This window comes from Tursiops truncatus, chromosome 7, assembly GCF_011762595.2.
Source record: "Tursiops truncatus isolate mTurTru1 chromosome 7, mTurTru1.mat.Y, whole genome shotgun sequence".
Classification (NCBI taxonomy): Eukaryota; Metazoa; Chordata; class Mammalia; order Artiodactyla; family Delphinidae; genus Tursiops; species Tursiops truncatus.
The window spans coordinates 73806314-73831257 of record NC_047040.1 but is presented as its reverse complement, the minus strand read 5'-3'; the positions used below and the strand labels follow the sequence as shown (position 1 = coordinate 73831257).

The following is a 24944-nucleotide window of genomic DNA, read 5'->3' as shown; positions in this document are numbered from 1 at the left end:
CTGAGAGAGTTACTTTAGACACAAAACCAGGGACCTGGAACCAGTACTTCTAATATTCTGCATTCTGGCTGGGGAAATTGGAGAATAGAAATTTTAAAAAATGTTTATTGAACTCCTACTGATTATCAATGAGCATGATTCAGAGATAGTCACCTTGGAAGCAGAACAAAGGAACACAGATTTCACTCTAACTATATACAAAGCTGTCCTGCTAAACAGTTCATGATTTAATCTAGGAGAATCCAGTGTCAGGCACTCAGTAAATTCTCAATAAATGGTAGCTATTAACATGATAATCCTGACATCAACCATGTAGAGTTTAAGGACAGGTCCTTCTACTAATATACCTCTTTTACAGAAGAAGAAACTAAAAATATATTTTTAATTTTTTACTACACAAGTGTCAAAATGAAGTCAGAATGAATTAGAAAAACCCCTCCAAAAGCTTCCCAAGGACCACTTCATAGCCCTAGTTCTTTAGAATGATACCCACTCCAACTAAGTATGTGCAGATTCTTGAGGAATTTGACCAGCTAAGTCTACCATTTGGGATGACAGCCAGAAGTACCTTAAACAGCCAACCCACCTATATATTTAGTTTTCTGCTAGTAATATGGAAACTAAACCAAAAAGCAGCATCAGGTATCTATACGAAAGGTCATCTGTTGAATAATGTGTGTATTGACTGCTATTAAAGGTAAAATTTCTTAATCTCTTTGTTTTCTATTCTTTTTTATCCATACTTTTTCATTGCTCTGAACATCATGGAAACCCAGCTAAGAGGGAAAAAAAGAGGAGAAATACAGAGCTGGTGGGGACCACCAGTAGAGATCGTTACTGATTTTCTGAAGATCCATAGTATTGAGTCTGTAGAGCTGCTTATAACCAACTTTTGTCATCCTTACAGATTCTCATAGACTAACCAGGAAAAAGATGTGGAAAAGGCTGGGAAGAGGCCTTTGGAGGTGCTTCTTCACCATGCGTTTGTCACCATTGGATTGTTGTCAAGATCGAATGAGATACTCAATGGAAAGAGCTTAGCAAACAGTTTGGGGCATATGGGGTACACACACACACACACACACACACACACACACACACACACACACACACATGCCTGAGTTTCCAATCATGCTGGTTCTCAGAAATGTGTGCTTCCCATAGTACTATACTCTCTCTTCACTTCTATGTTCTTGCTAATTTATCTGCCTTTCACCATCCAACTAATACTTCCCTTCTCTGACCACAGTATGAGCAGAGATAATTATGCTCTTGTCCATCCCTCAAGTCTAAAGATAGCTTCTCCAAAAATCATTCCCAAAGAATCCAGGATATGGTTCTCTCATATTACTTACTGTGTATTGTATATGTGCCTACCTGTCTGTGTCCACCAATAGACTGTGAGATCTCAAAGACAAGAACTATGTCCTTTTTACTCAATATCTTTCAACACCCAACACAGGGCCTGAGCAATGGGACAGACTCAGCAAATATTGGAAGGATGGACAAATGGAGGGCAGGGGTGCATGGAGGAAACAGCTGAGCCACCAGTGCTGCCATCCATGTGGATATTCCAAACTGGAGTGAGCAGGCATGGAATAAAAAGGAGAATCAGAGATTTAAGAAACATGTTATCATAGCTGCACTTATCTGGGTTCCCTCCCATGGGGTAAAGTACAAACTTAAAGTTAAAATGTTGTGGAAGGCAATGCATAAGTATAAACTATTCAGAATCTTCCCTTCTTCCCTTCCCAAGTCTTTGGGAGCCTACGTTTATCTCAAAGCGGGGATGCTATACCCTTCCTAACACTGGAGAAATAAGTGGCATCACTGTCTGCAGATCACTCAGAGCTCCTCGGAGAACCGTGCTCCTGGGCTGTGCTTCTCAAACTTTAGGGACAATGTTTATAGCAGGTGAGGTTAAAATGCAGATTCTTGAAAAAGAATGGATACATGTGTGTGTATAACTGAATCACTTTGCTGTAACACCTGAAACTAACACAACATTGTAAATCAACTGTACTCCAATATAAAATAAGAATTAAATTTATAAAAATGCAGATTCTGATTCAGTTGTTCTGGGAATGTACAGTTTTTATTAGGTTTTACTCTGTCTGGGGGAAAATTTCACAAAAATTGTACGCAGTGGTCCAACACCCAAAAAATAATGGGGAGGCATTTTATTCTAGACCGGTGTTTCTCAACTTTGGCTGTACATTAGAAAGACCTGGGAAGCTTCTAAAAACACAATGCAGACCAATGGTCATCTTTGCCCCTTTCCCCCTCCATCAATTAATCAGAATTTGGGAGGATTTCTTCAGTGTGATTCTACCATCACAAAGCTGTCGGAACCAGTGTCCTACCAGTCTACCAGTGCCACTCAGAGTCTGGTCCAAGTTCTGGTTCACCCTGCAAGTTGTTGTTACATCTGGGACAAGTATCCAAACTAAGAGTAAGGGTTTAGAAACTTTTACAGCAATATGACAAATTAAGTTTATGGCCACCGAATCTAATAATAAAAATAGAGGGACTCATTTAAAACAAAAAGTTGACTTACAAACAAAGATTTTGATACCCACCGCCCCCGCCCAAGAAGGCTTCTGAATAATCAAACACCCACCTTTGGTATTGAGGTTATGCTCAGCCCCTTCTGTAAGCTATTACCTCTCCAAGTTGGAACATTAAGTTCACTGATGAATTGCTGGGGCACATCACTTGGAGACCTGGGTACAACAGGGTTAATAAGCAGGAATGGGGTAGGTGGGGTTACAAACCAGGAACACATGCCCTCCAAGTTAGACAGTTTTCTTTAATTGCCCTGAAAACACACACACTCTCACATAACACGGAAGGTGAGAGCTGAATGAAGTTTTCTGGGTAATGGCTTGAAATGTTTTCCTTCTGAGAAGTGGTGTTGAGTTACAGCGTGCAGACGGAGAACTGCGAGGAGAGAAGGCGCAGCCCAGACCCCACCTTTTCTTGGGTTTGTAGGAAGGTGGACATGGGCTCATGGAGACGAGGCGAGTGATCTGTTGACCTGTCTGGCGGCTGGAATCGACCGCTCCCAGGGTGACCAAAGGGCAATGTTTAGCAGGGCTTAGCCAGGGGCCGGCCAAGCAGGCACGGATGCTCTGCTGTGAAATGCCACGCAGGCAGAGACTGACAAGCGGTAGGAGCTGAGCTCTCCCTTTGGACTGCTGCTTCCTGCTCTGTTCAGGGGAGGGGGCCGCTTTCTGGCAACTTTGCTGCTGCTGCTGCTGCTGCTATTGCTACTACGTCAGCTCCCTCTCCCCTCAAGGTAAGCAGGCTCAGAGGGAGGGCAGGCTGCGAGGGAAGCCTTTGTACCATGAACAAGATCCGAAAGTTTTTCCGAGGAAGTGGGCGAGTCCTGGCATTTATATTTGTAGCTTCTGTCATCTGGCTGCTCTTTGACATGGCAGCTCTCCGCCTCTCATTCAGTGAGATCAACACTCGAGTCCTGAAGGAAGACATCATCCGGAGGGAGAGGATAGGGTTCAGAGTTCAGCCATACCTGGGGAAGAGCCTTGACAGCAGCGTGAAAGAGATGAAGCTCCTCTCGAAGGGACACGGGAAGGGCGTATGGGGCAAAGAGAACTTTAGAAAGACGGAAAACAGTAAGCTCAAGGTTGAGGATGATTTGGACCAAGCCCAGAAGGAAAGAAAAGTGCAGAATGCCCCCGGAAGGGGCAAGGTTGCACCTTTGTGGCGTCCTGCATATCTGCTGACCCCCCCAGTGACTTTTACCAAGCGGAAGACAGAGGGGCGAGACGTCAGACCTGAAGTTTCCTCGCACGTGACGCCAAAGCAAAAGACAGCCCAGGGGGCTGAGAAAACGCCGTTCACAGCAGCAAGGGGAACTCCACGGGACAAAATATCTGTACACACAGGACCTGTTGGTATAAACCAGGAGGGCCTGAAGAGTCTTAGTCTCAGCAGTGAAACATCAAAACAAGCAGCTGAGAGGAACCCAAATGTGACCATCCATCTTAATATTGACAGATCAAAGCAGCAATTCCAGGCAGTAGCAAATGAAAGGACCTACCCTGCCAGCCCACCAGTGCCAAAACCCAGGGAAGCCATAGCCTTAAATAAAACTGAGACTCAGAGCAAAGAACTAAATGCAAATAAACACAAAGCCAATAAGAACCTTCCCTTTTCCAGGTTCATTGCCAATTCAAGTCGCTTAAAGAAGCAATCTATTAATGAGACACAGTTGGGAGGCTTGCCAAAGGTTGATGGAGCCAAAGTGGCTGATGGGAAGAAACTCAATTTGTCTGAAAGCCATGTTGTGATTATAACCAAGGAGGAGGGGCTAAAGACAGACACCAAAGAGGTCCTCAATTCCAAAACCAAAACTATATTTCCTACGGTACTGCGCAAACGCCAAGAGGAACACGTTCCCAGGAAGAGCAGGGAGGCATCTTTCTCTTCTCTTGCTCTCCAGGGAGCAGCAGTGTCTCAAACCAATCAAGCCTTAGCTGGTGGGCTGGGGCCAGCAAGAATCAACTTAACTGCCAAAACCCAGCCTGAACAACTCAACCAAAGTCACAGAAAAGCTCGTTCGCCTGAAGATGGTGGAATGCACCGTGTGTTAAGAATTGATGTGACACTTTCTCCAAGGGACCCCAAAGCTCCCGGTCAGTTTGGACGTCCGGTAGTTGTTCCCCATGGAAAGGAGAAGGAGGTAGAAAGAAGATGGAAGGAAGGAAATTTCAATGTCTACCTCAGTGATTTGATCCCAGTGGACAGAGCCATTGAAGACACAAGACCTTCTGGGTAAGATCCATTTTTCTTCTCTTTCCTCAGCCCCAAGTATTTTGGGTCTTACATAGAGAAGACTTATTTCTAGATAATTCTTTGTGATTTTTGGTCACCTAGAGAATTAGAGCAACAATAATCATTAGGCACAGTTCAAATAGTCTACCATCCACACAGAGAAAAAGTCCGATATCAGCATACCCATTGCACTCTCTTTATACATTTATTTCTCTGGGACTTTGGCCCTCATCCCTATTAGCTCATGTTCTGTTCCCTTTTCTGTACTGAAAACCTATCAAAATGATTAGGGGAGCTCAGTTCCTAATAAGGTGTATATGAATGGTAGAGCTTAAAATGTAATTCCGTTAAAACAGTGACAATGAAGTGAATTCTCAATTTCAGAATTTTTTATTATTAGCAAGTTTGTCAGGAGTATATTTGGGAAAGGAGCACAGAGAAGGAGCCTTCTCGGCCTCTCTGGAATCATGTCTTAGCCAGCAGAATTCTGCCTAATCATGAGTCATGATCACCATAAGTGAAGAAGTGACTTACTCCTTAGAATTTAATATCCTTTACAGATGAGAATGGTAGATAGTTCAGGAGTTCAGTGATACAGGAATAATAATTTTGGAAAAAGTCAATCAGCCAATAAGTAGCAAACACCCACAGGACATACAAGAATATAATATTTTATATTTCTAGAGTTTCACCGTTTATGAAGCAACTGCACACAAATCACATGAATTTCACAAGAGCTCTGCAAAGGAGGCAGCAGACATTATGCGTTCAAATCAACAAGTAAGGGCACTCAGGAATTACTTCAGTCTTCCAAGACAGCACAGCTCTGAAGGTGCCCAGTGAGCCTTCATAAACCAGTTTTTAAAAAATTATATTCCTTTAACTAGAAAGTAGATCACAAATATTTAATCTGATTCAAATATATTCGGTTTCTGGCTCTTTTTGGCCCACTCATAAGTGAGGGTACCTCATAGCCATATGTTCACTACCCATTCATTGATAATGCAACTCCATGTGTGCCTTGATATGCAATTCCTGAGCCAAACAATGTTTGCCGAGAAGGTGGAATTAGGGAATATCAAGATTCAGATTTAGCACATATGGTCTGTAAAGAATGCCCTCGTTTGGCTTCTGTAAAAAAAAAATGGGAAACAACCCTTCTCTGTGATCTAGGTATTCAGTGTTACTAAGAGGAAGGAAGATATAGATGTGCCTGTATTCATATTGGTGAGAGGGGCCTCTTCATTGGGATGTTAGCCATTTTCAGCTCTTAGCCATTGGCAGATGGCTATTGGCCATGCGCTAATCACCTGCTTAGGCCAAACACTCTGCCATTCATGTTCCTCACCCTGGTGAAACTCACAACCTTGAGGAGAACACAAATATACCCAAAGTAAAGATGAAGAAACTGAGGCCCTGGGAAGTTATATTGTCTGCGGTCATAGAGCTAGCAATTATAGAGAAATTATTAAAATCCATGCTCAAAATTATGTTGTGCTGTTGATCGCCCATATCTTACTAATTACTACCAAAATGATCCCCAAAATTATGCTGCACCAGCTCTGATCTGAAATCCTGTATATCATATATCACATACATTTATGATATATCACTATATTACTACACATATGCACTATGTATGGTACATCCAAATATGCCAGTATAGGGCATATACTATATATGCCATACTATGTACAGCATATTACTATACATATCCTATATAGTATATACTATGTGGCCATATACTATACATGCCAACTTTGAACACAAAGCACCAGAGAATGAAGTAGGAGAGTAGCTTTATTTTAACATCCCTTCTGTGGCCTGGCAGACTGCTACGGAGCTTGGAGAAAAATCAGACACTGCACAGAAGCCCAGGCTGCACTTCCAAACCAGAGAAAGGACAATTGTGTGAGGGCCAAAAGCAAGTAATAATGATGTTAGCGTCCATGTGATTTATTGAAGGCTCAGTAGCTCCCAGTGCTTGTTCGTTTCTGAAATTTGGTCTGTGGAAATTAAGTGTTGCTGCCCAGGGAAGTCATGGTCAGGCTTTGTCTTCTGAAGGAGGCTGTCCCAACAGTAGGAGAAAGTGAGTGACACGTGTGCTTGAGAGGATGAGTCAGACAGCATGTGGCCAGGCCCCTCCCTCTTATCACACAACCCACCTTGGCTAAATATAGGTGCTCTTGGCAAGGTGCCTACCTGATGCTCTACTCTTCCGACAGGATGGAGGTGACAGTCTTAAGCCAGCAGGGATCCTGTGTACAGAACCCCTTTTGGGCCATTCTTACAGGAAAGAGAATAAATTATTTTTCTTTTCTTTTACCCAAACACTTTAAGTATGTGCAAATTATGTATTCATATGGATAAAGTTTGGAAGAAAATACACATGAAAAACATTTGATTCATCAGGTTGGCATGATTTAAAGTTCTCTTACTTTGATTTTATTTTTTTCAGCTTTGCTCAAAAGGTATATGAGATGCTTGTAAGAAAACACACAATAAGATGTTTTGAGATAATAAATTTTAAAAGTCAGCATGGGGGAAATTGTTATAGAATATAATAAGAATGTGTGTGTGTGTTTGTGTGTGTGTGTGTGCAAACACATGTGAGAGAGAGAGGCAAAAAAAAAGAAAGAAAGAGAAAGAAAGAAAAAAGAAAGAAAGAAAGAAAAAGAAAGGAAGGAAGGAAGGAAGGAAGGAAGAAAGAAAGAAAGAAAGAAAGAAAGAAAGAAAGAAAGAAAGAAAGAAAGAAAGAAAGGGAGAGAGAAAGAATCTATTAGAATGCCGAAGGACTGGCCTTAAAATTAGCTATGGTAGCAACCCACTGGAACCTTTAAATTTTAAGAGTTCTGGGAAATATCTCCCTTACTGCTTCTTTCATTCCCCCCAAATCCATGTTATGGATTGATTAACACAGTATAACTGACGTGTCATAACTGGCTATTGAATATACATTGAACCAAAACAAGGATAAAAACCATAGATTTGCTAGTATGTTTGTTTAAATTTAGGTCCCCTCAGTAAAGATAATAAGTAGTTAATAGTTCTTAAGGATGATGATTTAACCGATATGCTAGGATGAGGTTGACATTGAGAAGGAGAAGAGAGAAGCAGCATTCCCAGGACAACTTCCCTTGCTCTTGTTCTAAAATCAGACTCTCTTTTCCAAAACTGCTCTTCTCTCCTTTTCTCCTGAGTCCCAAAGAACCATTTCTGAGATGTTGAGATATGGTCCTGGCCTTTTCCAAAAGCACAAAAACTCCTTTCTGTCATTAGCATTATTCTCATTGTCCTTTTCAGTGCCACCCTGATTTCTGACCCTTGCTGTGTGGCTATCACTTGCTGCATGTGACATGCTCTCTAATGTGGGCCTTCAGCATAAGGATAGTCTTATTATCTTTCTCTACTCATCACGTTTGTTACCATCCACTGATATTTTTCTTAACTGGTCCCTTCCCACGGCTTCCCCCCATCCTCACCTTTCACAGTCGTCACCATTTCTCCTAGAACATCTTAACCTGACATTGCTCAAAATCTAATTGTATCTTACCTCCATCTAGACCATGATTTGGCTGTGACCTCTAAATTCCAATGACCATTAATGCACTCTCCTGGTTACTGAAACACTCCTTGCTGTGTGCCCTTCACTAACCGTGGCCTTGAGAATCTGTTTCAACTTCTCAGTGAAATTCTAAGCTTAGGAAGGAAACTCTGTCTTTTACTTTATTTTGTATCCATTTAGCACTGAGCACAGTGCTGTGGACTCAAAAGATACAAGTTTACACAATATGGTTTTAAAGATAAGATTCTCTGAAATGATTTTTGAATACTGATACTATTTTTAAAAAAATAAATGATAGATAACTATTCAAATTAGGCTTGCAAGAAGTCATTTTACAAATTAATAATGACTTCCTAATTTTTCATTTTGAATATATGGAATATGTTGGTGTCTCGTTTAAGGTAAATACATCCTATTCTAACACTATTGTCTATTCATTAATTCATGTTCATTCATTAATTCGTATTTTTGTTGTTGTTTGGTTTGTCATTTTAATGTTTTGACTTTCAATGGTTGAAAATCTCCTTATCTTATTTATGAGAACGTTTTATGCCAGTAAATAAAATACAATTTCATTTTGCTTAGAATTTTTGCCTATAAAATATGCTTCAGATAAAATCCTGTTTTGACGGTTATTTCAAGTTTCCATATTTAACCCTTTCTTTATAAAAAGCTAATCCTTGCAGTGCTTACTATTAATTATTGAAGTTTGTTTTAGCCGGCAATAATCAATACGTACACACAGGCTTTGGTAAAACATTTCCTATCTACTGGAAATGCAGAGCAATTCTACTTAGAGAAGTCTGTCCTGTGGCCTGCAGCTAGAGTGAAGATGTAACTCCAAAAATGAACTTATTTTAAGAGTGCACTTCCTGAATCTGTATTTAGAGAAAAATGACTCAAAGACATGTTTGCTGCCAATATTTAGTTTTTTAGAGGACAGTAAGAATTACAGCATGCTCTTCTAGCACTGCTGTGTCATCACGATGTTAGCCAATTGTTTATTTTAATGCTTTGCTTTTCCTACAGTACTCTGGCAAGCCCCTCAATAAAGCAACTAGAATGGGCCTGTTCTCTTAGCCCAGAGCTGGGACTGTCAACCAATGATTTGATTCCTTCCTACGCAGCTAAAGAGAGTTTCTTTTGGCACATATGAAAAGCAAAAGATAGCACCGTGCATTTGCCACAAACCAGCCCAATTTACTGAGGGGAAAGAAAAACCTTTATAGAACCTACATTTCCACCTCTCCCCTACTCTCCCAATCCTAGTGAGGTCAAAAACCACAACTAATGAATTACTGAAAGTAAACTGACCACACAGCCTTCCAAACTTCTTGCTTCTAGATGTGTGTATCAGGCTGAGAGAAAAGAGAAACTTTACTGTTATATGAAGTTCAATGTCCTTAGTTTTACATAAGATTAGTATTTTAATTGGTGAAATGAGATAGCTTTTGTGACTAATAGTGATAGAAAAACATTATCTAAAATTGACTGGAAAAGCTCTGAGACCTCCCTGAGAAACCGAACAAGGGCAGGGGAAAAAATAAATCTCACAAGATGGATTTAAAAGGGTTATTTCCTGCCTTCTCTTCCATGAGTGTACACAAAGCAATGTTGCTTTTGAATTGGGTGTGTGTATGTGTATATACACATTAGTGTGTGCGTGTGTGTTAGAGCACAGTGTGCTGTTTCACTAAAAAGTTGTATCAGGAAGCTGGAAATATAAAGCAAACTTTGTTTAAAGGGTGCAGGCTAGACCATAACAAGACAAAGGTTAAATGTGGCCAAAAGATAACTATAGAGCTTTTGACATTTTTACTTATCACACTCTCCCCACAACTAGGGGAATGATAAGGAAAGAGATGACCAGAGGATATAAAACACACTTCTGCTACTGATTCGAAGAGAAGAAAACAGTTCCTAATTAATGTAAAACTGAGAAATGTTACAGCAAATCCGTGACTTTGTCATCTAAATACCGCCAGAGACCTAGAAGTATTTATGCGAGAGAGGAATTAGTGAATGTAGAAATTCGAACCTGTGTACACTTCTTTTTTACACACCTCATCCAGGGCCCAGTTTAACCATCATAAAATTATTTATCAAATGCTTATGGTGATACAGCCCCGAGTACTCTTGTCCCAGAAAATAACTCCCTGTTGGGCTGTCCTGGGTGACCCATTCAGAGAAGAGCCCCTCAAGAAGGGAACATTTTTTTGCTCAAGGTTCAGAAAATGGGGGAAAAAGAGCAATGTTTGTTTAGAAGCTCTGTTTTGTTGTTTGCTTTCAGAATAAAGGGAGCTTTTTAGAGTCTCCTCTATGTTTAAAACAAATCTATATTATTCGAAACTAAAACATCTTCTAAACTGGCCCCACTTCTAAAACGTTGGTGTACGGGTATGTGTGAGAAGGGTCAGTGCAGAGAAACTTGAGTACGATATTTTAAAAGGCCTTTATGACCTGCCTTCTCATTTGTTCCTTAAAATTATTCTTCAAGGCAGGTACTGTCGCTGTCCCAGCTTCACCTGTAGAGAAGCTGAGACTTAGAGAGGAAGCTGAGGTTTCAGATTGCGGCAGGCAATGCAGTTGGTGGCCGTTCATTTCATTCCACGCCTGTTTGCTCACTGCCTGTCACGAGCTGGGCAGCTGGGACCTTCCATTCTCCATGTACGTCATCGTGTTTGATCCTCACAACAGCCATGCCAGATTGATAAAGTGCTACAGATGAGGAAAAAAGCACAGGGAAAGGTAACTTGCCCAGGGACTCACAGCTCATGAATGGTAGGGTTGGGATCCAACCCTCAGTCTTCTGATTTTTCTTCACTCGGCAATGATTCAACCACACCAGGTTGGCTCTCTCCCCACCCCACCTGCTCTGCCCTTATAGTGACCATCCACACCTCTACCTCTCCTGGGTTTGCCAAGCCTCTCTGAATAAAGGGGATCTGCCCCTTGCTGAGCCTCACCAAAAAGGTTCTTATTTATGTTGCAGGCAGTGATTGTGTGTGTGTGTGTGTGTGTGTGTGTAGATTTTATCTGTGTGTGGAGGTTTTTTATTCTAAACAATCCTCACAACAATACTATGAAAGACATACTACCTCTCATATGATTTACAGATGAGAAAAGTGAGGTTCTAAAAGATTAACTGATAGGTCTGCTGTCCCAGCAAGAAAATTTTCTGACTTCTAATTCTAGTGCTCCTTCCATAGGATACAGCTCCTCTTTCTTTTGTTTCCTTATAATCATATGACTTTAGCAGAAAGTAAAACATCTCTCTTCCTTATACTTGGGGTGGGTAGCTGCAGGGAGGGGGATAGGGTCAGAGGTATACGAGGGGAATTAGTTGTGCATGTCAGGTACCTTGTCAGGGAGAAAATTTACAGGAAATCATTTTCTATACAGCACTAAGCAAAGGTGACTCTATAAAACTGCCCAACAACCACAGCTCAGCAGTGGACAAATATCTCTGAGTGCCTGCCTACTCTGCAATCTAACATCTGAGCGTGGGTCTTGCCTTCAAGGCAAACACATGAAAACGTTCTTCGGAAGCAGAGTAAACTACTGGGACAAGGAAGAGAAAGGCTGAGCCTGGCCTGAGAGAGGGCAGAAGTGTTTCATCTGAAACCTGAAGGGGGAGGGAGTTAGAGACGCGGGAAAGGGGGTAAAAAGAATAATCCATTGAGAAACTGAGGGGAATCTGACATAGGGTTGGGGAGAGCAGGGAGGGTAGAAATGAGACCATAGAAGTAAGCAGAGTCCAGATCACGCAGGACCTTGTTAAGGTGCTTCTAAGGACCAGAGAGAAAATGTTCAAAGATTTAAAGCCCAAAACAACACTTTAATTTACCTTTGCTCTGGCTCTCATGACCCAGAGGGAAGCACTTAGGAGGCTAAAATTACATAGAGCCTCACTGAAAGTTCATACTAGATGAAGCTTCAGGAGAACTCTAATCCTGTCCCCTGCGTCACAGAGAAGTCTGAGGAAGGAAGTGACTTGTCCAAGGTCACAGACCCCAGGAGAGACAGAACTACCTGAAAGGTGCCCTAACCTCCACCCAGAACTATCTCTGCCACATCACACCACCTCCTGCTCTTTTTCTTTTTTTTAATTTCATTTATTATTTTTATTTGTTTATTTTTGGCTGCGTTGGGTCTTCATTGCTGCTCGTGGGCTTTCTCTAGTTGCGGTGAGTGGGGGCTGCTCTTCATTGTGGTGCACGGGCTTATTGCCGTGGCTTCTCTAGTTGCGGAGCACGGGCTCTAGGCACGTGGGCTCAGTAGTTGTGGCACACTGGCTTCGTTGCTCCACGGCATGTGGGGTTTTCCCGGACCAGGGCTCGAACCCGTGTCCCCTGCATTGGCAGGCGGATTCTTAACCACTGCGCCACCAGGGAAGCCCCCACCTCCTGCTCTTCTCCCTCCCATCCCTACCTCACTCTGACAGCTGCCTGCTCAAAATAGACTATTGTTGAACTGGTGAATATTGATGCTGGTGGCTTATATTTCTAAGCCCGAGTCCAGTAGCTTTGATGGGTAGGCAGTTACCTCAGGAAACACAGCTTCAGCCTTTGGAGTACGGGTGCTGAGTGTGACTGAAAATTTCTAACTTAGTAGTCAGGCAATTCTGACTAAATGTCAGGGCTAGTCTACCCTAGAAAGAACAAAACATAAAAGTAAAAATTTTATATCACTATACCCTCTTATCAGTGAGAGGAAAAGAAGCTTCAGTAATTCTAAGGTCTTGCAGAAAAGAATATAATTCTGGACAGAGCTCCTCATCTAGATGCTCTATTCTCTTTCTGATCTTCCCAAAGATACCAGAGCTTGGAGACGAAAGGCCCCTGAAGGCTCACACTGAGGCAGTAGTTGAATTGCAAATAGAAGCTGAGAAAATATTCTCCTCGACCTTCTGTTCAAACCTGTGAACACTGAGACTTGACCCACATAGTCCATTTTGACTGTTTTGGAATAAAAATGAAAAATTCATAGACATGAGGGAATATTATCATTTCCTCAGTCGTCTGATTTAAAACCTTCTTTATTCGATAGGCTACATACAAATCAGGTTAGTGGCTGAGCCTTCAGCACGTACAAGCCAAGAAGGCAAAACGCATCACTTCCTGAGTCTCTTGGTAAATGATGAGCCCTTGATAGATTTGGATTAAAGGACGGCCTGGGAAAAGGGCAGTGCGTGCAGTCAAGATGGGTGCATGTGCTTTTGCATAATCATAGGACCTTGCACGGGTTTTTTTACCATGGAACTTACAGAAATATTTTTATCTCCATCATCTCATCAAATCTTTACAGACATTCGGTGATGAAGGCGTTGTAATCTTCATCCTAACAGCGAGGAAACTGAGGTTCTGAAAAGTTACGTGACTTGCCCATAGGCATGCAGCCAATAAGTATCAGAAAGGTCTCAGTATTTAGTCATCTTCCTTAAGTCCAGAGTGTTTCTCTCCCACACAGTAGTGGACCCACTTTGTGCAGGACAGTGGAGCCCCACGTTAGAATCCCCCTTTATTTTTAGTACCTGGACAGACTACAGTAATCTCAGTCTAGACTTCCCCCAAACATACAGGTTACAGGTTGGGTTAATTTTAAAGTATAGCACAAGGCCTGTAGACTCTAAGTACCTCACTTGTGTGATGACTGGGCATATACAATACAAATATGAATTCTTAACCTCAAAAAAGATTGCACACTCAGAAATATCTTGCATTTAACTTAGACTTGACTTGAGCTGCAACTCCTCCCTCCAATATGGCAGAAAGGTTTCCAATAGGCAAACTGGAGGAAAGGAAATTTGCTTTAGTTGGGTCAATGTAGGATAACTTGAAACAGTTTCACCACCTATGGGAAGTAGATGACAGTCCGTGTGTAAGAATGATGCAAGAGTTAATAAGGCTGAAAGTCTTTCCTCTCTGACCCACTGTGCCTTTGAACAAAACAAGCATGCTGGGTTTTCTATACACCTGGAAACATGTTTAACCTGTTTAGTAATGCAGGAAACCAGGTACCTATAAATGATAGAGTAGCCTGGCATCTCAGCCACCCAAACCAAGACACACTACGAAACTTTGTATTTGAAACCTCTCACATATCCTTCTGTGCCCCTCTTCCCCATCTTTTAATGCCACCCCCTTTTCCAGGCACCAGTATGATCTGTATAGCATAATCTTCCACAGGGTCATCTTCAATGTGATTCCTCAAATGCATCTAAAATATATATTTGTCCATAACTGGCAGAGGTACTGTTTCCTGGGATAGAAATCCACATTGGATCTAGTGGAATCCTTCCTGATCTACCTATATAGACTCCTGATGGGGAAATTAAGGCATCACAACAGGTAATGGAGAGGAAAGGAGGAAAGAAGGAGCAGGTATTTGGTGAAGGGAGGTGCCTTCCCCAAACCTCTCAAATCCCTGAGCATTCTTTCAACCTCCAATTTCAGACTGGCTCACATTACCACTTAGAACTTTCTTCTAAAAGAGGCCAAAAAAATCGACTGTTTTATAAGATGAGAAGATTCATCTTCCTTGTTATATAACATGAGTTAGCCTGCTTAGTTCACTCTCCCCAATGTATTTTCATTTGTAACTAGATGTTTCTAAAGTCGACCTAATTTTAATAATAAAGGAGCTCTAGGACTTCACAGCTAAGGCCTGCTGATTCAGATGGCTCAGGCAGAATTTGTGCAGCTGACCCTTCCTTTTTATTTTATTTTTTTAACATTTTTATTGGAGTATAATTGCTTTACAATGGTGCGTTAGTTTCTGCTTTATAACAAAGTGAATCAGCTATACATATATATATATCCCCATAGCCCCTCCCTCTTGCGTCTCCCTCCCACCCTCCCTATCCCACCCCTCTAGGTGGTCACAAAGCACCGAGCTGATCTCCGTGTGCTATGCGGCTGCTTCCCACTAGCTAGCTATTTTACATTTAGTAGAGAGAGTGGCATGGACTTATATATACTTCCTTTTTAGAATTGATTTATTTTTTTCAGGACCAAATGTTGTAAAGAATATTTATGTATGAAATGTGCATTTCCCATTCATTTACACTATAAAATTAGAGATGAGAGAGTCACAGGAGGTCACTGATGTTTTCTGTACTCTTCCTTTCACTCAGGCCAATAAACTCCTCTTAGCTTTACTTCCTCTTTCCCAACTTAGAGCCCAAGATGGAATATTTAACCCTACTTCCCCAGTACCTTCAAAATCCTCTACCACTTTCCTTTTTACCTCATTTTCTCTGATGACCTAGATCTGGATTAAACTATTTGTTCACATTCTCATATACATTCTTTCCAGTGAAGGATGTTACATTTGGTAGTTCATTTGACTTCTTAAGCTTCAGTCTGCTCTATTTGAAGAAGAGTATAATAGTATATATTTCAAGTGGTTGTTATAAAGATTGAAGTTAACTATGTACATAATAGTATTTTACCAACTGCAAAGTGCCATTCTAATGTGTTTTTTTCTATGGCTTTTACTCTCATCTATTTCTTATTTTCAGACTAAGCACAGTGTAGTTATGTTGTCTGGCAGAAGTACCTGCTCCCACAAAATGCCACATCTACAGCCAGCCGCTTTTATTCTTGTGGACCTAATATTTCCTGAATAGTTATTTCTGGAGCCAAACTGGACCAGAGCTGGAGTCCCAACTCTGCCATTTACTAACAGTATAATCATGGACTAGACTCCCCATGATTTCAATTATTCTTCTATAAAAAGGGGAAGAGATGCTGTTAGTCTGAGGTTTAAAATGAAATAATGCAGAAGGCTGATAATATTTATTTATGATCATTGTAATTTAATGATCACATTACTAAGAGTAGCTGCGTTAGAAATATGGCAAACACTCTTTGTGAGGTTCCCCTGGGTTCCATCCTGTGAAGAGTTACTCAGGTGGGAGATGGGAGAATGTCAGCAGTGAGGCACGATGCACTTCAGGGCATGGAGAAGTCCCAAGACCAATTACAACCCACCTGAATACCAACTCCCACTGTAGCCATTGTCTCACTTCCATGCCAGCAAAATTATTTCAACTGTGGCTACCCTGTAGCAGAGAGGGTCTCAGCAAAGACCCCTTAAATAGATAGAGAAGCTAGCTATTTAAGAGTTTAATTAGTATAGAACACGTATCATCTATATCCATAAATACATTCACATGCAGTGGGAAAGAATATTTTCTTTGGCATTTGGCTGAAGGCCAACTGGGAAGGCAATCATAAGCTACTTGGTAGCATTAGCTGAATTAACGTTAATTAAGTAACATTAAATAAGAGAATAGGCATGTTCTCTTGTGGTATATAACCTAATTAGGATAGCAATAGCTACCATTTGGTGAATTCCTGTGCCCAGAAACTGTGCTAGTGTGCATTCTCACTAAACTGTAAACCTCTCTTCAGTAAGAACCATTACCTCACTTTACAGATGAGGAAAACTGAGGCACAGAGAGATTAAGTAAAGTATCAATAGACAAATCTCTGAGAAATATTGGCTGTGGGCTTCAAAATAGTGTCTTAACTACCTGCAAAGCCTATATCCTTTCCACTGCAGGGTAATGCCTCCACAGGCCATTCTCATGTCTGGCATGTCTAGGCCTCTTATAGCAACAATTGTCATTTGGTATCCTTCCTCTGCTCTATTATTTTGTTTATAACTCTCCCCAACAAAAGCACATGAGAAAATCATCTTATGGATATAGATAGATATAAAGATAAAGATATAAATAGATGATGGAAGGATGGATGGATAGATAGATAGATAGATGGATAGATGGTGTGAGTGTGTGTGTATTTACACGCAATTGCACTCTGTGACTTTTAAAACCACCTTGTGGATCTTGTTGGCACATCTTTTGTGCTCTGCTTGTGTTATGGCCCAGGTGTGCAGAGCAACTTGTACACAATAACCTCCCAACTACCAGTGTCATCATGTGCTTTGTGGATGAGGTATGGTCCACTCTCCTGAGGTCTGTTCATAGTGTCCTCAACCGCTCTCCTCCGCACCTCATCAAGGAGATTCTACTGGTGGATGACTTCAGCACCAAAGGTAAGAAAACTATCCCCTGGAAAATCAAACTTTGATATGAGGCAATAGCAGCTTGGATGGAAATTGCAAAAATTACAGGATAATTTGATAAAGCATAAACATTTTACAAATGCCAAATCATTTTCTCATGTTGTGCCTTAGAGGCCAAAGTCCAAACATCTATGGGTAACAGAAATTCAGCTCAACTATCCAGGGCCTTGTTCAACTAGCCACCGCAGACTTCCCTTTAGCTATGACTTCTCTGCCATGTAGAAGTGATTTTCTAACTACAGCTCCTTGAAGTTCCAGAGACCATAAGGTGTTCTCTACAATTGCATAAATAACTTTTTATGGAATCTAACAAGGAAAAACTCCATAATTAACGGGATGCCTTTCCTACTGATAATAGCTAGAGTTATAGTAAACAATGAAATGGAAGGCCTCTGTTCTCTTCTTCAAGAGCCAAGCCTATTATATGTTCAGCTAAGTGTTGAGAAGACAAATTGCCAAAGGGACAAGAAAAATGAGGTTCCAACAGAGTTCAAAGGCAGAATCCACCACTGTCTTTACTTTTGTGTTTATTACAGTGAAGAATCTCTCCCTTTGGACTGTCAAAAAAATTGTGTATGTAAATGGTCTCATGACTGCCAGAGGTCCTAGACCACATTACAAATTCCCAAAATGCAGCCCACTTCAGAAAATTTTAGAAAGCAGCAAAGAGACAACAATCTTAATAGAGCAGCTTAGCCCTGGTCATGACCCCAAGGACAGGAGCCATTTCCCTCAGCCTCAGAGTACCTACCAGGGTCACACTGAGCTCCAGGAGCAGGGAGATACCTAAGGAAAACTGGTTGAAAATTTTAAGAAGTGGCCTCGATAGCATAAACAGAAATAGCATCTAGTTACCAAGCAGAGAATAGTCCCTTTAGGAATGGCCTATTCGGATTTTGTGGGACCCAAAGCTTCTATGGGGTCCTCTTTAAGAAAAAGAATTCACAATTAGTAGAAAAGTGACCAGCAGAAGTATTCCTAGAAGCCATTCCTACCTGGGATATGTCAATAACTTAATTGCACATAGAAGTAACTGCAAGCTACATAAATATACCCCACAAAACCCCCAAAAAGAGCAAGAGAGCAGAGGTGAGATAGAGGGGGTGTCATAGTAGGAAGTGACAGTGGTCTTAGCCAATTGCAGTCACAATATATTTCTTTTGCAAGTTTTCCAGTTTGCATACAATGCTTAGACTCTCCCCTAGGTCTTAGAAGGGGCCTTAGCAAGGGGAAAAGGTTGTGTAGAAACCTGAGCTTTATTTATTTCAAGGTAAATTTGTACCTGTCCTGACAAGTCCTCAGAAAAGGCGAGCCCTCCTCTTGGTAACTTGGCTACACTGAAAAGACGGATTCGGGTTTTGGGAAAACGGAGAGCTTAGAGTATTGAACCCAGAGAAAAATCCATCCAAGAAAATGACAGCATGGCTCAAAGAATAAAGTTTAGTAACTATAGTAAATGTCATAGTTTGGGGAATTTGATATTGAAGAGGCACTTCTAGTATTGTCCAGATCTCATTAATTAAAGTGTTTCCTTGTCTATCCTTTCCCTGATATAGACTACCTGAAAGATAACTTGGATAAATACATGTCTCAGTTTCCAAAAGTTCGGATTCTTCACCTCAAAGAGAGACATGGCTTAATAAGAGCCAGGCTGGCAGGGGCACAGAATGCAACAGGTAAGAAGCTGCTAATTTTTTGTTTTGGTTACATTTTTATTTTAGTTTTTTTCCCAAATATACAGAAAATTTGAAATAATAATACAGTGAACACTCATATATCCATCATTTCATGCCACAAAGTTTTACGTGCTTCATCACACACAGACACAAACATACATACATACACTCTTTTTCTGAACTTTGACATCATGACACCATATCTCTAAGTACCTCAGTAGACATCTCTGAAGAATAGAGACATTCTCTTTCATTAGCACGACTTTCATCATCTAAATATCACCTAATAAATGATCTTTTCAATTTCCTCATTGCTCCCCCATTTTTAATAACTGTTTCTCACTTTTGAAATTAGAAATCGAATTCAGTGTCATGCACTGCATTTGGTTGCTTGGTCTTCCTAGTCTCTCAGTCTAGAATAGACAAGCCCACGTACATTGCTTACTTACCCTTGAGTTGTTTTTTTTTGAAGAGTACAGGCCATTTACTTCGTGCAATTGACCATGTTCGGAAATGTTCTCACTGTTATCTCACAGGATGTTTTTCATGAATACCATATAGAATTCTATTACATAGGTGATGGGAATTGTGAACATCTTATCGCTTCAAATCAAGAGACACGATGCCAGGTCGTCCCAGTGTTGGTGATAATAATTTTAAGCACTTGGCTAAGATGTTGACAGCTAGAGTTTTCCTCAGAGTAGGAAGTAATTTGTGGGTGATACTTTGATCCATATGAGTATTCTGTTTCCTCACAACGTTTTTTTTTCACTGCTAGCATTCTTTCTTATATTTTAAAATTTCTTATGGAAATGCGTTTTATTTTAAGTTTAACAATGTGTACATGTCAATTCCAAACTCCCAGTCTATCCCTCCCCACCACCCTTCCCCCTCTGGTGACTATAAGTTCATTCTCTAAGTCTGCCCTCACAACATTTTATCCAATAATCTAGCAGCCATTGATGATCATTGCTTGAATCAGTTATTACACTGAGGACTGCAAAACTGTTTTTCTAAATCTCTCATTCCTTCTTCTTTTAGAGCTGGCATTCAACTTGTAAAGAAGACATCTCTCTTTTTCTTTTTCTCTTTGCCTCTCTCTCCCCTCTCTCCCTCTTTCTCTTCCACCTTTCTAACTCCCTGTTATGCCCACTTCACTATGGATTTATGCCTTGAAAAAGTCAATGTGTATATTATCAGCATTAGTATTAGTATTCATATTTGTGTGTGTGTGCTCAAATCATCCCAAATTTGACCACTAGGCACCCCTTTAAGCCTGTGACTTTTTGACCTGACCCCATCGGTTTTCAGAACTTCAGAATTAATTATCTCTCTCCTGACTTTTGTCTGCTCCTCCAATTGCCCTCTCTTCCCAAAGAGTAACATGCCTTCTTTTCCTCACCTCTTTTTAGTGTGTGGGTATTAGTGGGTGAATGGGGGAGAAGGTATATCTTTTCTCTCCATAAGTATTCTAAAAATAGCATCAAACATTTTGGTTCATTTTCACATCCTCTCTGGATGCACTTGTACCCCATAATAATAGTTGACCTTATGTACTAGGTACCATTCTACACACTTTCTATATTAATTGATTTAATCCTTACAATAACTGTATGAAGTAGATACAATCATTTCCCTCATCTTATAGATGAGAATAAGGAGGCACACTGAAGTTATGACAAGTTCTCCCAGCTAGTAAGTGGTAGAGCCAGGATTAGAACCCAGAAACCTTGGCTTTAGAACCTACACTTGTTTCTACTACATTTTGTTGCTTCTAGACATTTAGCCACCACTCTGCTCCTATAAGCCATAGCATTGCAGACCTCCACCAGCTTGGATTCAAGCATTGTCTGAAGCTGAATTATCTGCTCACCAGAGTTTCACTGTCTTGCAACTAGACCCCAGATTTGGAACTTTTCTTATCCCATTGGTTTGCTAACAAATTTCTTCTCTCTGTAATGGAAGTTTTAAATTGACAACAAGCACATCACACCAAAACGGGCATTGTGGTGACAGCTAAGATTCTTAATTATGGACTGCATTTGGAAAAATTTAATGAAATTCTCCATTTGATTTCCTTTGGAAAGTCATTATCCACAAATGATACAAAAATAAAATAGTCAAGAAATAGTCCAAGTGGATAACTTTTGAGCTGAGATCTGTGTGATGAACATTCCCAGGCAAAAGGAACAAGAAATGCAAATGTCTCAATGCAGAAACAAGCTCTGCATATTCAAATTAAAGAAAGAAGTTTATTATGGCCGACGGGTGCTGACCATGGAGGGAGTGGTAAGAGATGCATTGGGGGAGAAAGGCAAAGGCTGTCTTCTGTAAAGTTTTCTGAGTCACTCAAGAAATGCAGGCGATATCCTTGGTATAATGTGAAGTCAATGAAGGACATTAAAGGAGAATAAAATTGTCTGACTTACATTTTAAAAGCTCATTCTGGCCATTTTGTAGAGAATAGACATTAGGGAAGTCAGAGAGGACGTAGGGAGACCAGTTAGGAGGCTACTGTAGTTGTCCAGGTACCAGAAATGTACCAGGGCAGATAGAGGAAGTGGTCAGATTTAGAATTACTGTGGACACAGAGCCTGCAGGACTTGCCATCAGGTAAGATGTGAAGAGAGTGTTAATATGAGGAGTCAAAAAAACCCCTAGGATTGGAATCTGAACAAGTTGGTGGATGGTGGGGCTATGACCAGAGGCACAGGTTTGAGATTGCAACTGAGCTCTGATTCTGTCCATCTCAGTTTGAGATGAAAATTACACATCCATATAGAGAAAGCTGATGAATACAGGACCAAAACTGTGCTGCTTATAAAAACTGTCTCACTGCCTGCCTGGAGCACAAGGCCTGCTGGTAATGATCTCCAGAACAGCCCAAATTGTTAGACAGTATGAGAGGCCACCTTCAGAAGGGGTGCAATGAACTTGATCAAAGTTATTGCCATTGGCCTTCTCAATAACTTATAGTTACACCATAACATGATTTCTTTGAATTTAGTAAATCCAAATGTAAAATTGTAAATTTGTTTCTCAGTCATTCATTAACACCCTTGAACACATTAGCTCAGCCTTAGTTTAGTAACTTTCAAACTCTTTTGACCGTGACCCATGTTAAGAAATGCATGACGATTCTAATATCTGCTTTTCTGTTTTATTTATTTTTTTTAGATTCTGGCCAATCTCAATAAATTGTTTTAATGACTCACTAAGGGGGCACAACTCTGAAAAACTTCAGCGAGGTGCATCTTAACTGCTTGCCACTGTGCGGCAGAGACTGACTTCCCAAACTATCACAGAAGGACTTCTCTTCATTTCCATTTTTTGTGGACACCTTTATAAATGATAATAAAAATGAATTACCTAAAAAAGAAATGGGGAAAAAATAGCTATATACACAATTATATATACATACACACATATAGATATATACATAATTATATATATGTGTGTGTGTATATATAACACACATGTATATGAAATAGACAATAAATTAACCAATTACTCTGGCAAACTGCTATAAAGTTTCAAAACATTTGTTCTCAATTTCTGTCCCTATCTCCCTGTAGATGGCAGTGTCTATGGCCCATACTTTGAGCAGCATTAGTGGAGGGCTGATGTCTGAGTTTGGAAAGAAGCAGAAATGTCTGTTTGATGGGGTTAATAACAGCCTCATCTAAAGATAAATCCAACTGCCCTGAAATGCACCTGAACCCTGTGGAGAGTTTAAGGGAACTCAGGAGGTCCTGTACCAGATTTAGTCAAGGATGTAATTCAGGGACCATTCAAGGATGGCACTGAGCAGGGCTGGCCAGCCTAGTGAGTCCTCCCAAACTCTCCCAGGCATTCCCCTGACCTCACAAGTAGAGCATAGGCAGCAGCCTGCGGTGGATTTGAAGAGTCTCTATAATCAGAGATCAGCAAAGATACCAGTGTAAAAATCTTCTCTAGAATGCCTGACCAAACAAAGAGATCAAAGGTAAGACTCTGAATCCAGAATCTGACAGGCCTTGACAGCTACTGCTTCCTAAAGACTTACCCTTTAGGATTCAGAGAGGAGGGAAGAGAAACCACAGGCAAGGTTGGGATCAGATATCCAAGGACATGCAGAAACAGAAGTTGAGTTAGCCACATTTGGTCTCAGAGTAATGTCAGGCTCTCTGAGAGTCTGAAAGAGTCTTCTACAAAATAATAAGGCAAAAGTGTAACTCTCTGGCTAACTTTTAGTGTGTGGAGAACAAGTGACATCTAACTTCTGGCCAACTCTCAGGTCTCCTGAAGAGCAACAATCTTTCTGTAAATTTCTACAACTTGTTCCTGCTGCAGGGAAGACACGTGATTTCCTCACCATCACTTATAAATCATTCTGTAAAATTAAATGGGCAGCAGGTCCACATTCATCAAGGAACTCTAAGCACAATCTCCATCACTAAGTGGTGCTAGCAGCAGTATCCTAAGTTGGTCACCTAAGTATAAGTGGGGGTCTGTGCTCAACAAGGACAGACAATTTTTCAAATGTACAGTTCACTGTGAAGTACATTCACACCGTTGGGCACCCAATCTCCAGCACTCTTTTCATCTCATGAAACTAAAACTCTATACCCATTAAACAACTCCCCATTCCCCCCTCCGTAAGCCTTTTAAAACTACCTCCTAGTCTTACTAGTTCCCCCACTTTAATTCCTTTTCACTCCTATAATGTGGAGCGATTTGTCCTCTTCATCATTCCTAAGGCCAAACTTGGAATCTCAAACTCTTCCTTGTCTTCTGCAAAACAAAGTCCCAGTCCTCTACCCCAGAGTTAATGGGACCCACCCTCCTTAGAAGGGACAAAAGCAACTAACTTTAATACTAAATATTCCCTTCAGAGCCTTGGCTCCACATTCTAAGTGGCTTATCAATTTTTTCTAAACATAAATAATGCTTGCCCCAAGGGATTGCTAGAAACAAAATTTCTTTCATGTCATTATGGAATGAAATTAGAGAGACAAGGAAGAAATTCAGTGAGAAGAAAAGACTACTGCCTTTACAACCACATTTCTGGATCAGTCCCCAGGACCTTTGAACGTGACGTACACACATTCAGTGTATTGCATTTTCAAATAATTGTTCTTTTTCTGGCTCTGTAGGTGACGTGTTGACATTCTTAGATTCTCACGTGGAATGTAACGTTGGTTGGTTGGAACCTCTTCTGGAAAGAGTTTATTTAAGTAGAAAGAAAGTAGCCTGTCCAGTAATTGAAGTCATCAATGATAAGGATATGAGGTAATATTGTCATATTCCACAAGATACTTAAGTGAGTTTTAACCAGCAGCAGAAAGTACTGGTCATACTCCTAATATGTACATTTTTGCAAATCTAAGTAATACACAATTTATCTGTTTAAATAAATGGAAATACATGATAGATATCTTGAGATGAAAGCTGATCAATCCAATTATTTGATCATCACAAATTCTTAACCCTTAATGCTAATAAATACTAATACTCATCGTCCAGGTCTTTCCTCTTTCTATTCAGCTGAACCCCCAAATATTTATTTTCCTTAAGATTAGTTTTTCTTTTTGTGGTATCTGTATGTATACATATATATATGTACACATACACATATATATTCTTAAGTGGGTTTTTTTTCCTCAAAAATGGCCAGAACATTATTAAAAGAGAAGTGTAAGTTAAAAGTGAGCAATCCAGCCAGTTAGTCACTGATGCAAATTATACTCATACATTGTATTGAAACGTTGTTAAAAAGTTTGTGATGATCTAAAATCATCTGCGTAGGCACTTGTTTCATTCACTTGCACAAG

The 24944-nt window shown here is 40.5% G+C and overlaps 1 protein-coding gene across 1 annotated transcript in view; it reads left to right on the top strand.

Annotated features, from left to right (window-relative positions):
- Window positions 1-2857: 2857 nt before the first annotated feature.
- The window catches only part of GALNT5 (polypeptide N-acetylgalactosaminyltransferase 5), a 37908-nt gene continuing 15821 nt past the window's right edge, over window positions 2858-24944 (top strand). Inside the window, exons 1-4 of the mRNA XM_004316500.3 lie at window positions 2858-4797; window positions 17259-17425; window positions 19012-19131; window positions 24267-24402. Of these exons, the coding sequence (XP_004316548.2) occupies window positions 3347-4797; window positions 17259-17425; window positions 19012-19131; window positions 24267-24402 (1874 nt within the window). The 5' untranslated portion in view covers window positions 2858-3346. The remainder of the gene's footprint in view (window positions 4798-17258; window positions 17426-19011; window positions 19132-24266; window positions 24403-24944) is intronic.